General features: G+C 34.1%; 1 protein-coding gene across 1 annotated transcript in view; it reads right to left on the bottom strand.

The window, feature by feature from the left end:
• LOC138715253 (dihydrolipoyl dehydrogenase, mitochondrial) overlaps positions 1 to 5,087 on the bottom strand; it is a 29,083-nt gene extending 23,996 nt beyond the window's left edge. The window contains exons 1-4 of the mRNA XM_069847979.1: positions 4,788 to 5,087; positions 4,302 to 4,457; positions 3,746 to 3,884; positions 2,188 to 2,288 (exon numbers count right to left, since the gene is read on the bottom strand). Coding sequence (XP_069704080.1) covers positions 2,188 to 2,288; positions 3,746 to 3,884; positions 4,302 to 4,457; positions 4,788 to 5,018 — 627 coding nt within the window. The 5' untranslated portion in view covers positions 5,019 to 5,087. The remainder of the gene's footprint in view (positions 1 to 2,187; positions 2,289 to 3,745; positions 3,885 to 4,301; positions 4,458 to 4,787) is intronic.
• Between the last annotated feature and the right edge of the window lie 8,835 nt (positions 5,088 to 13,922).

Raw genomic sequence — 13,922 nt, 5'->3', positions numbered from 1 at the left:
AAAGGATTTGTCCAGTTTCCTGGACAGCTTGAAACACGTTAAAGAGAATAGTGTACGCAGTGAGGGATAAAGGAAGGATTAGTTCTGACTTCTTTAAAAGAGGTTATTAGAAGAATAGGAAGAGAAAGTGTTTTCTTTTATAAAAGGGAGCAGAGTGATGACCAAAGGGTAAATACAAGAAGGATTACAATATAATGATCCTCAACCTCAACCCTTCTTCCCACATCTTTGTAAAAGTGAACCGGGGAAATTCCAAGGCCGAATACACAGTAGCATACCTCTAGTGGGAAGAGGTGCGAAATCGGTCAGTGCCTACTACCTACATGGTCAGATTAGATTCAAGTTTCGAACTGTGAACATCAGGATGTCAAAGAGTAAAGTGTTTAAGTTAGAAGATACAGCAAACATTAGTACTGATATTGAACGTGGTCTGTCCCAAACGGGCATTAATACTGTATGTATAGCAACGTCAGTAGTACAAAAACAGACACTTCGGTTTTAGTGAACCTCAGATATAGTAAACAAAATATGCTGGTCCGCAAAGGTTCACTATAACCGGAGTTGACAGTATATTTTTAATTCCATTCATTAACAATAACTGTTCTTTGGTTCTGTGCATATGCATTGTCAGGTTGAAGCTTTTTTTCTCTCCATGTGAATGCATGAAATAGTTTTATCCCTTATGCTACCACTTACTGGAAGCCCTGATCACATGATCACATACCGCAGATTGATCAGCCTAATGAACTTTCAGACAACAACTTTTACCAATTTCACTCTGCTGCCATCTAATGACTGCAAAAGAAGGCACATTATAATCCTTATGGAATTAAATGGAATAATAGCTTGCAACTGTACTTCCATATAGCAGTTGTTACCAAAAAATGTCTTTTCGACAGTGGAGGCTCTGGTGATTGTTCTTTTTTTATGTTATTTCATGACATGGATAGCCAATCTGATATGTATGCGATCAGGACTGGACGTCAGTGTGAGGAAAACTATATGTGCAACAGTAAGAATCACATTGTGTAACTACATAGTAGTAGGCATGACTAATCCTAGATTTGACCTAGTTGCTTCAGGCAAGTTGAAAGGAGACTTCACATAAAAAGAAAGTTTATGTGAAACTTAACTCATAACAACAATTTTCTATGACATTACTGTCACATTTACAAGAAAATGAAGCATACTCACTTTAGCATTATGATACTTTATCTCACAATTATTACAAAACTAAAAATAACATAATTATGAGTACAGTTAGTTCAGTTCCCTGAAGTGCAGTTTTACAGAAAAGGTTTTGTCAAGCTACTAATTGGTTATTATATCATAACTAAAGTCTTACTTTACTGCGACAGAATCTTGTCTTCACCTGTTAATAACCAATCACAACCCTCGTTCGTTCATCTTCACGTGGAAGGAGAGTTGCCACTTATATTAATAAACTAAAGTAGCAATCATTGAACAGTTGGGGGGGGGTTGCTAGGAATGTGGCAAATGTGCAGCATGTGAATGGAGATGGTCAGAGTTCTTTGGTAGAAAGTCGTAAATCTATTAAGTGGGCATTAAAAGAAGTCACCAAACTGCACACAAAATTGAACATACTCTACTCGCTAAATCTACATCCCTAATTATAGCTGTGAATAGGTTAACTATCTCATTCAATCAATGAACTAATACATTTTTATTGAATCACAAGTACTTGACTCATCAACTTAATATAAGTGTCCTCTAACTGAATAATATGCTAAAGCTGTACATAAATTTGCCGCCTTAAGGCACATGAATCTACACTGCACTGGAAAGGTGATGATTAACAGAGGAGTGCTGTAATGAGGCAATAAGCAATAACGTGCTTCAAACACTGTTTTTATCCACAGCAAATTCCACTTCACACATCAAAATTGACTCTGAATTTTAAGCATGGAAAAGTGATACATCAGCTAACTGGTTACTGGTGAAATTATTCATCGTCATATACTAATATGATATGAATATTTATTTAATTAATTAATATTTCATTTAGGTCTAACAGTTTTTTTTTATGTTTAGAACATTCAGTGTTGTGTAAATAGCATTTATTTATAAATTTTGTTTGCTCTTTCCTTGTAAATGTTTAGTAATTTCTGTTTCAATAGATTAAATAAGAATAATAATAAAAAAGTAATAAATGATATATAAATTTACCTTATTTTGTTTAAACAAGTGTGCAATGCCTCCAGTCAGGGCCTTTACTGCAGCTACCTTGGCACCCATGAATGTATCAAGATTCAAACTAACCTGAGGAACTTAAAAACAAATATATATTTAAAGGGAGAAAGTAATTTTGTATTTTCTTTTTAGTATACAGAAAGATTAAAGTTATAGCAGCATGTATAGAATTTATTAACAAAGTCTTCATCAGTAAAAAAAAGTTCACACGAATATGAGTTCAATTTAGCCTAGAATATTTACACGATCATTTCTATTTTGAGAAATAAGCTGTTGTGAAACATACTTCTACAGATCAGACAAGATCCGGTTGTTACAGAAGGAATACAAGTTTTATATTATTATTGTTGTATGCCTATAAATACGTGTAATAATCACAACTGAGTCACTCTTACTGCAAACCCCACATTACTACCTACAAATGTCAAAATACTCGTAACAAGGAAATCTCTGTTAATCAAAAGTCAGACTTTTCACTCGTCTCTGCATATACAGTACTGTACTTTCAAACATACTCAGATCGAACAAAGGTATGATCTGTAAATCAGCTGATTGGCCATATGATTCACACATATGCAGCAAGGCATACGAGCTTAAAGCTCTGTATTTTTATTTTATAAAATTGTAAACCAAAATATACAGAAACATAAAAACTGAAGAAAAAAAGTTTTCGACATCCTAGGCCTACACATGTGAGTTAATAAAATATTCCGCAAGCGTTTTTCTAGCATTTATATATATTTATATTTTGAGCCGTTATGGTGAACCAGCAGCCAGAGTGTTGTACTCATAATCCTATGGACCTGGGTTCGATCTGCTTTGTACCCCTGATCTATGACTTTTGTTGGCAAGTCTATGGTACAGGTAACATGGGTTTTCTCCAGGAGATCCAGTTCCTCTATGGCATCCCAACAAATCTCCATCATCATCTCATCTCATCACATCATGGGTGTAGAGTAGACCAGCCTTCAATGGCGCACTCTCGGAAATGACTCTGTCCGTAAATTGGTCTATAGAACTGGCTTCATATGGGTGAATGACAAAGAACCAAGTAACCGCATTTGGGGTCGACAGAGGAGAATTTCTATTTTACAGTTAGCACATTTTTTATTTACATGTTATCAATGTTATTATTGAATATCAGATCCAATTTTACATTAACATAGGCCTATTTGCTCAAAATAACCTTTGGACTAAGGTCTGTAAGCACTGGTAAATCTAAAGAATAATCAACCATGAATGCAATGCAATGGTAAGGAACACCTTAGTATTAATCGGTAGTTATGTCTTCCTTGCGAATAAATGCAATTTGTGTTCGATTAGCAGTTAAATTATAGCTTGAACAATGTTAACTGAATCATTGATTTTTCGAATATCGTAATTTCGAAGAACACATTACAGATATTAATTGTAGAGCGCACCTAACCAACGACTATTTGAAGCCTACTTGAATGGAAACAATTTCAAGAAAAAACTTTGCAGATACAAACATACATGTTTCATTGGCGAACAAGAAAATGTCTGATTTATTCACCTTCAATTCCTCTGTTCTTAAAATCTTCAGAATGGGCCATATGATAATAATGTGAATTGTTCAACAATGCTTTAGAAGGTATACAACCAACATTAAGACATGTTCCGCCGAAAGTTGCTTCTTTTTCAATACACACCGTCTGAAAAAAAAATAGAACTGATATATGAAAGGGACAATGAATAAGCAAAAAACTTTTGAATTATAAGAGGTTCTTCAGATTTCGAAAAGGTTTGATGAAATATCAATCCCATTAATGTCGACAAAATGAACACGAAAGTAAAAACATATTTACAAATTCAATTACTACATACTAAGACATAAACTCTCTTGGAATAGCAGTACCTTCATGTATCGTACTACCTAATTAAATATTACAATAAAAGAATACCTAAAGAAAGAAAAGAATCCCTGAAAATTAAATTTAGAACTGTATTTTTCTTCATGTACATCGAATCCACTCTATGTAGACTACAAAGAATATGAATACCTAAAATCATGTTTTTCAACACTGTAGCATAACAGACGATCCTAAAAATAATCCTATACCGGTACTCACATTCATACCAAGTTGTGCAGCTTTAATGGCTGCAACATACCCTCCTGGGCCTGATCCAATGACAACTACATCAGCCTCCTGACCACTTGAATATAATCTGTTTTGTAGAGATGTTAGCGATGGGGCAACCCTCTGACAACGTTGTACGCATGTTGGCTAAAAACAATAGTACAGGGGAAAAATAAGTATAAGCATATTTTGTACAGACTCCCACCAACATGCAGGTCCGCCTGTACTTAAATATTGACATATTGTTCTGTAACATACACTATAATCGTCACTTTGTTTTAAATTTACAGCTTTTTCCAATGTCAATTAATAATTATTTTACTTAGCACCAGTTTTACTTCAATGCAAAAACAAACTGTACAATCCTATACATGTATAATACAGGTCTTTTCAGTTGACATAGATCTCTGGCAATAATAGAAATTTACCCAGAATAATGATTTAAGGGTAGCATTTACAAACAGTGAAATAACTAACTTTTAGCGCTGAAGATAACCGACTTAAAACGTTGGACTGCATAATTCCTCCCTTGCTCACTTTCCTGCAACACTGTACCCGAGAGGATTGAAAGGTTACCAATATTCCGCAAAGAAATATACAACTTGAGAGCATCAGCTTATAAGTTACAAACTGTCCAACAATCAAGCAAATTATTAAACTAAAATAACTATATTGAAAATGTAACACATTAAAGGATACACTCCCCATTTATTCAAATACATAATATAACAAATATATGTAAAGTTGGCTATGTTGAAAATACAGAGGTCATCCATTCTTCAAAGGTGATCAAAATATGAGCGAAAAGGTCAATATTGTAATCAATCACTCTGCGAAATCACGATCATAAATTTAAGTGTGGCAATTTATTTGGAAATTTAGCGAAGTTCAGTCTCTTTATAGCCTTCGTAGATTGTATAAGACAGTTAACATGTTAACTATGACTATTTTGTCACATTATGGTTCTCATAACAGGCCCACATCGCTATTGCGGTCGGTAAAAGCAGTAACTACATTGGGAGAAAAAAAATCAGGAAAGCCCTATTTCGCAATTCGCTCACTATAATATCTGACACTCAGTGGCACAAAAATATGGAGTATTTACTTTCTTTGGAAATTGCAATAAGCCATGTACGGTAATAATAATAATAATAATAATAATAATAATAATAATAATAATAATCTCCACTCATTGTGTTCTGCCTAAGGACAGGTCTATTACTCCAAACCCAGCATTTTCCAATCTTTATTTTCCGCCTTCCTTTTAGTCTCCGCATATAATCCATATACCAATTCCATCTATGGTTATTTCACGACTCTTTATCAACTGCTAAGTTTATCTAGCGTCTGAGTAAGATGGTGATAATGCTAGCAAAATGAATGGTATCTTAGTTCTCTATCATCTTCTGCTCCAAACTTTTTTTTCCGTTCAAGATTCCTTCTGGTACATCCTTCATTTATTAGGCAGAAACCCAGCCAATTCTTTTTTTCTCTTCCTGATCAATTTCAGCATTATTCATTCTTCACCACTCTTTCTAGCACAGCTCCATTTCTTATTATGTCTGTCCATTTCACACGCCCCATTATTTTCCACATACACATTTCAAAAGCTTTTAGTCGTTTCTTTTTACTTCGTCGTAATGTCAGTGTTTCTGCCCTGTACAATGTCACACTCTATACAAAGTACCTCACTAGTCTCTTCCTTAGTTCTTTATCCATAGGTCCGCAGAAGATGCTCCTTTTTCTATATTCATTCATTCATTCATTCATTTTAGTGTTCTACTCAAGAGCAGGTTTTCACTGCAAACCCAGCCTTCTCCAGTCTTTCCTATTTTCTGCCTTCCTCTTTGTTTCCTCATATGATCCATATATCTTAATGTCGATTATCAATGGATACCACTACCACTACTACTACTACTACTACTACTACTACTACTACTACTACTAATCCCAAGGGATGAATGATTGGAATCATCCTACCATTATTTAAAAAGGGGATAATTGGGGTTGTAAAAACAATCGAAGCATGTTAAGTTGACTTATTCTGATATATATGAACAGGATTAATAAATTATTATTACTAGGGAGCGGATTTCTATGTAATTAAATATTTTTCTTGGGATGCAATAAAACATAATTATCGAAGTTAAAAATTCTGAATGTGAAGTTCCAAACGTAAAAGCCGAATTTTATTTCACATAAAACCAAATATTTTCACATAGAATTATGTAAGTACATAATAATAATAATAATAATAATAATAATAATAATAATAATAATAATAATAATAATAATAATTATTATTATTATTATTATTATTATTATTATTATTATTATTATAACTTTATTTGGAGTGAAGTGTTGATTTATCATCTTCCTAACAGATAATAGTCCTAAAAAGAACTGTTCCGGTCTACAAAATTTTCCTTCCATCTCTTCACAGGGCGTCCTACAGCTCTCACTAAGCATGCGTGTGGTGAAAATCAGATCTTGGATACTCTTCTATTGGGGCGGAACTTCCATTACGTCTCTTCTAGAACTACCTCTGCCAGCAGTTTCACCTTGTCAGTCTTTCTTGATATATAATAAAACATTTTTATTGTAATTACTATATTTCATGTGCATTATTTCTAGGTAGCTTCACCTCTAGAAAGTGAATATGAACGAAGTACATTCTATAGTTTATGAGCTAGAATAGAAGCTATAGTCAAGCTTGTTGTATTGTTAGGCCTAGCATGGAACAAATATTCCTTATTTAGTGCTGCCATCTCAAATAGAGTTGTCAACTGAATGGCACAGAAAAGTCCTTTTCCCCTGCCCCTTGCACACCTTGTGAAGCTTCATGGAGTGGATTACAAAACACTTCTGCGCATGCTCTTACAGAGCTGGCTGGCAGCTGGTTCGGATGACGAGGATTATATGTACAGCTAGCTATACATCAGTGCATGAGTAGGCAAATGGCACTGTTCTCTCTCATATGGCGCATTGGTACATTCTGCTTGAATCACTCCATGGAAAACCAGTATTTTCATAAAATTTGTGATCTTATAGCGCTGTACACATGCAGTTGAAAATAAGATATACCGTAATTATATTTTATTTAGGCAGTGTTATGGGTCGAGGACCTAACACTAAAGCTACCTCTGGAACTTGGTAACCACTGCATTGAGGAGAGCGACTTTTTTTGTTTAATGTAGTATTAATATATTCATAATTGATTAAATGACGATCTTACTCGTGTTAATTGTGTAAGCATGTGCGGCTTACAGCTGTTTCGGTGCTTCTTCACACCATCCTCAGAGCCTACTAGATCTCAGCATCATCTCGAACTTCGCTGCCTGTTGTGTGGGTGCGTTCGATTGTTGAAAAGTGTTGAAATGTGGTGTCAAATAGTGTGTGTGTTCTGAAATTGATCTGTGTGTTGAGAATTTGATCAGGGTGTTTTTTAATGTGTCTGTATATTTCATATTGTTCTAGTGTGTTTTGTTTTTGGTTTTTGGGTTGTATGTGTAGGATTTCCATGTCTGTATTTGTTATTGTATGTGTTGTTAGCATTAGTTATGTGTTCGGCATATGTAGATGTATTGTGTCCTCTGGTTATTGCTTTAATGTGCTCTTTGTATCGAGTTTGGAATGATCTGCCTGTCTGTCCAATGTAGGAACTGTCGCAACTATTGCATGTGAGTTTGTATACGCCTGTGTGATTGTATTTATTTGTTTGTGTTGTTTGTGTGTTGAGATGTCTTTGTAGTGTGTTTTCTGTTCTGTATGCTATGTCATATTTCTGTTTTCTGAACAGGTGGCCCGGGTTCGAATCCCGGTCGGGGCAAGTTACCTGGTTGAGGTTTTTTCCGGGATTTTCCCTCAACCCAATACGAGCAAATGCTGGGTAACTTTCGGTGCTGGACCCCGGACTCATTTCGCCGGCATTATCACCTTCATTTCATTCAGACGCTAAATAACCTGAGATGTTGATAAAGCGTCGTAAAATAACCCAATAAAATAAAATAAAAAATAAAATCTGTTTTCTGAATGAGGATGCGATCTTGTGTGTGTTTTTGTTTTCGAATGTTAGTGTGCTGTATTTCTTGTGTTCTTGTGTTTGTGTTGTGTGTTTTTGTTTATTGAGTTTTTGTTTTGTCTTCCTTATGATGTTGTCTATTATGTTTGGGTTGTAACCATTTTCTTTTGCTATGTATTTGATTGTGTTCACTTCTTCATTGTAGTGTTGTTGGCTCATGGGTATGTTGAGTAATCTGTGTACCATTGTCCTGAATGCAGCATGTTTGTGTTGTGTGGGGTGATTAGATGTGTTGTGTATGTGTGTGGTGGTGGTGGTTGGTTTTCTGTATATTTTGAAGGTGTGTTTGTTGTCAACTTTTGTTATGGTGATGTCTAGGAAATTTATGGAGTTACTGTTTTCGAGTTCCAGTGTGTATTGGAGTTTTGGGTGTATTTTGTTTATGTATTGGTGTAGTTTGTGTATTTGTCGTTTATTTCCTTTGTATAGTATGAGTATGTCGTCTTCATATCTGCGCCAGTATATTATGTTGTATTCACTGTTGAGTATGTACATTGTTCTATGTTGTGTAAAATATCTCTGCCAGTATGCTAGATATGGGTGATCCCATTGGCAATCCTTCTGTTTGGGTGTAGTATTTGTTGTTGTGTGTGAAATAATTTTGCTTTGTTATGATGTCTGTGATTTGGATGATTTCTTCGATGTTTTCTTGTGGTGTGTTGTTGTCTAGGAGCATTTGTTTTAGTATCTGTAATGTGTCTTGTATCAGTAGTAGGCTCTGAGGATGATGTGAAGAAGCACCGAAACAGCTGTAAGCCGCACATGCTACACAATTAACACGAGTAAGATCGCCATTTAATCCATTATTTATATTCATGTGTTAAAAGTAGTGTACGAAAGATTCAACATGGATTAATATATTCGCTTACAGGGTACCTAGAACCCAGATATATATGTTTTGCAGTAACCAATACACACACTGAAGTTTATGTATAACACTTCAATCTGGGTGAAAATAATATGTAATGACATACTTTTTTAAAAATATATAAAAAAAATATTCAATGCAGAGTCTGATTTACAAAGAATTTTATTAAAATGAAGAGAGGAAATAAAATTACAGATCACAATAATACATCAGTCTTCTTCAAAACTTTATTTGATCATATCAATCTGACTATGTAACATGATCAGGAATCTATTCACAGTCTTTCATCAGTGCTTAATTTGTGACAGGGCCGACCAGATCTCTAAAAAAATGTAGAGATATACCCACTTTCACACAATTTAAGCCATTTTTTTCATCACAAAACTTCCACAAAGGCCATATTCACCACTATAAAAAAAGTATCTAAATCTGCAACATACCAGTCTTTAGCAAGTCAACATCGTTAATATCTCAAAAGGCCCCATTACAATTATTCTCACAAATTAATCACTGGCCAATTTGACAACAATCCTGCGCGATTAAAATTGATGCATTAATGAGAAGATGGAATACAAGACGTCCTGCCATTGCCACTCCACCACCAAAAACCATGAATAACAAACTAAAATGTTACATACAAAGGTACAGTAGCTGAAATTATCCATTTTTATTGCCACATTAAGGAACCTACTTTGAGAAGACTAAAATACAAATACAACATGCATGTGACTGTGTCAGGTACAAAAATAAAAGATATGTATTAAAAAAAACACTTTCCACTTCTATCCATTTTACATTGATTAGAGATAGCTTTCTTTACTGTATTATTAATTTATCAACTTATACTGCAAAAGTACCTCAAAATGTAGACGTTATGCAAAATCTCTAAATTCATAATAATAACACCTCAAATAATGCCATTATGAAACACAGTTGTTTTGTAACGGATTTTTTTTTTTTTTTTTTTTTTTTTTTTTTTTTTTTGTAATCTATCAAAACTTTTTCGAATAGTATAACTTTTCTTATGATAGCAATGTGAGAGACAATTTATGCAACAATATTAAAGGAAAATATACAAGTAGGAAGCAGTAATAGTTTCTGTTATGATTTTTAATTCGTGGATTCCAGATACTGTAAACTGTAACAAAAGTTTGGATGACCTCATGATGTGACTTGCAGAGAAATCTGTCTACAAAGCACAGATGTTCTTGGGTGAGAAATAGCCAGTGAATTTTGTTTCACGCTTCTTAAAGAGTAGATCCTTTCACGTTTCTTTAACCCCTCAACCCAGATTTAAAAGACCTGGTGCTAAGTGCTGAAGCAGTATTTAAATCCCCCAGTAGAATAAAATTTACTTGACGTCACTTTTTTATTTCTATTTTCGAGATGGTTAATAAACATATTACAAACAAATGGCAGTAAAAACCAGGCTCTTCTTTTATTCTAAAAATCCCTGGGTGTACTAGCTTAGACCCTTCCAGCATATGCATATAATACAATAAAACGACGAGGATGATGACTAAATTCAATTGTGACGTGGACAAGAGATGATAGAAAATTTTGTTTTGAGCTCTATCATTCAGATATGGTAATTTCAGTGGGCCCATAACTATGCTTCTCATCCATTAAAGTCCACTGTCACAGCTGCATCTGAATCTGTGAATTTTGGATCTAACGGTATGTGCAGTAACCACTGGATCACTGAAAATTTGGAAACTTGATTTAAGTCAGATACATATTATTATTATTATTATTATTATTATTATTATTATTATTATTATTATATTTTTTTTTATTTATTTTTTTTTTCTAGATTTCTGGGCAAATAACTACTCTTCTTCTCATTTGTTTATTTGGAAGGAGAGGTATTTCCATTTAAAGTTGAGAGTTAGAACTTGAGTTAATACTTAAACATAAATACATTTAAGACCCATAAATTTGTTATGCTTACAAAGTTATAAATTTTCTATTTTTATACTTTTGCAATATAAGTGCTATATTTTGAGAATAATTTATATAAAAGTGCATCAAAGGACTGAGTTGGAAAGTTTCGGTAAAATTATCTTACAACAATACTTTTGACACCATAGGAAAGATGAAAATTACCCTGGTTACGCGCAGATTTATGATTATTTGGTCAATGACTGCTCATAATAACCTAAGAAAACTATTCAGTAAGATGTCATGAAAAATAATCATATATAGTACATTGTGGTCTAGCAGCAATAATAGAGGGGAAGAAGAAAAGAGACGCAAGAGAGGGTTAGAGTTTTTCACTCTCTAAAATTCGGAAAACTACTATTGAATGGGTGTGCAATGAGACTTAATGTATTATACATTACAATTTTCTTATAGCTGTTAATTTTTAAAAATAATAAATAGTTAATAAGAAGTAGCAGCACATAAACACTTTTCGGCATATAAATATCCTAAATCATTCTATGACGAAATAATATTATTTATAATCTAGTTGCAATACAAAAATTACGTTGCATAGACCTACATCAATCTTACTTAGAAAATATTCATCTGAAAAATCAAACTTTAATATGTCACTTTTAGTTAGATTTTTTTAACAAGTTACCCAACACCACTGAACAAATCTTTGCAAGATAGAGCAGGAAGTCATTTAAATAAACAAATCTGCCTTAACTAAATCATGTGAGCACGTGTTTATTACGTATGTTCCATTTCAAATTCATATGCATTCAACTGCATCTCGAGCTGGTACACTTAAATAAAAACTTACTAAATCTATAAAATTTGGCATTTTATTATTTGAAACTGAACTGATTCACTATCAGAACTCAGTTAATCATCATAACTTAGAGACTGCAAATTTCAATGTCAATACAAAACTATTTACAGTATCAAAAGTGAATTAGGTATTATTTATATTCTCAATTTAAGGAATGTATTTCAATTAGAAAAATCAAACGATTTTCCACGGTACATTATATCAGCTTTAAGAAATTCCTTAAAACTCTCAATAAATATAGTAGGCCTATTTACCTTCGTTGGGACTTTTGAAAATGCACAAGTTTCAAAATGAAGAATCACCAGTATCTTGTGAACGAATTGCTACAGATCCGTGCAATTCATCTTAAATAAACGATTTTGAAATCTGGAGTGTCTGGTAAACTTGGAATATTTCCAGTGACTGATGTAGCATATAATCCTCCATTTAATAGTTTAATAAAATATATAAAAATATAAATGTCACATTTTCACTGTAATAAAAGACTATAATTGAATCAATATTTTTAGAAATAAAACTGTTCTAGCTCATACGCAATAGGGTGCTCCTTATTTTACAAGTTTTAAAATACCTCCCTCCCAACCCTCTAATTGATTCTCCTGGCTAAATATTAATGTGGGTGAAATTTAAATTTAAATTATGATTTATTTACCATTGCTCGCAACTGCCGAGGTTATAATATCATCCTTACTGGTGTGCCGGAATTTTGTCTCACAGGAGTTCTTTTACATGCCATTAAATCTAGTGACATGAGCCTGTCACATTTAAGCACACTTAAATGCCATCAACCTGGGCCGGGATCGAACCTGCAACCTCGGACACAGAAGGCCAGCGCTATACCAACTGCGCCACCCAGGGCAACATGTGGGTGAAATTCTGGTCCAATAGGTTAATATTTAAGGTATGCTCAATCCAAGAGAAATTTCCCCTTACTGGGCAGTTATTCCGCGTTTTACATGGAATCTGTTGGAACCATATTTTAATTACTAAATCAATCAATCAATCAATCAATCAATCAATCAATCAATCAATCAATCGATATATCATTCTTTTATTATTGTAGGTAACAACATGGAATAACTGAAACAGTGACATTTTCACATAGAAAGCTGAAAGTTGATATTGAAAGTATACGAACACTACGAGCTGTTGAGCTTGTTCATTAATAACAGAAGAAACTACTGGGTGTTCATTTCAAAGTGTGTCATGACATCACTGTTGAGAGTCAGCAATTTGAAGCGAGTTTCAGCTTTTATGTCAGAGAACTATTATTCAAGGCGTTCAATCTGAACTCGAGAATGCGTACGGTATATCTTGAACGTCGTAGCAACAGATAGCGGTCTGTAAAGTCTGTGCGCTAACATAACCTCTTTCGAACTGTTTTGCGCGGGCAAGTCGTACGCAGGGTATTTGTTATCATCGGTTGTGTACCGCAACATTCCACAACACAAATCAAATGTTCCGTGTCCATGTTGACCGTCCAAGTTAATGTCAACAAATAAGTAAGTACTGTAATCGTCTTAACCCTCTCGCCATATCCCGACAGTAAGAAAAAAAAATCACCTCAGTACGTGTTTCCAAACAGTTCACATTCCTGCCACTACCGGTGTTACCGTACGTATCAGTACGTACTCTTCAGAATGAACGCCGTACTTGCTAGGCACATAGGTAATACGCCTTTGCGGAAGTGTAGGAAGATTGAATTCTCTAGGCTCATCGGCTAGCCACATGACGGCATATGGCAATCCATGACACACTTTGAACTGAACACGCAGTATAATCTTATGTTGTTATAAAGGAAACTACTCAGTTCACATTTCAGCACAATACATCTGGTGTCTATTCGATAACAGAGTATGAAGAAAGACCTTGGAGGAGTGCAGACTTCTTTGAATCGGGACGACT

The sequence above is a fragment of the Periplaneta americana genome, chromosome 15, assembly GCF_040183065.1.
Source record: "Periplaneta americana isolate PAMFEO1 chromosome 15, P.americana_PAMFEO1_priV1, whole genome shotgun sequence".
In the NCBI taxonomy this organism is placed as follows: Eukaryota; Metazoa; Arthropoda; class Insecta; order Blattodea; family Blattidae; genus Periplaneta; species Periplaneta americana.
Note: the sequence above shows the minus strand (reverse complement) of the source record. Positions and strands in the feature narration are given on the sequence as shown.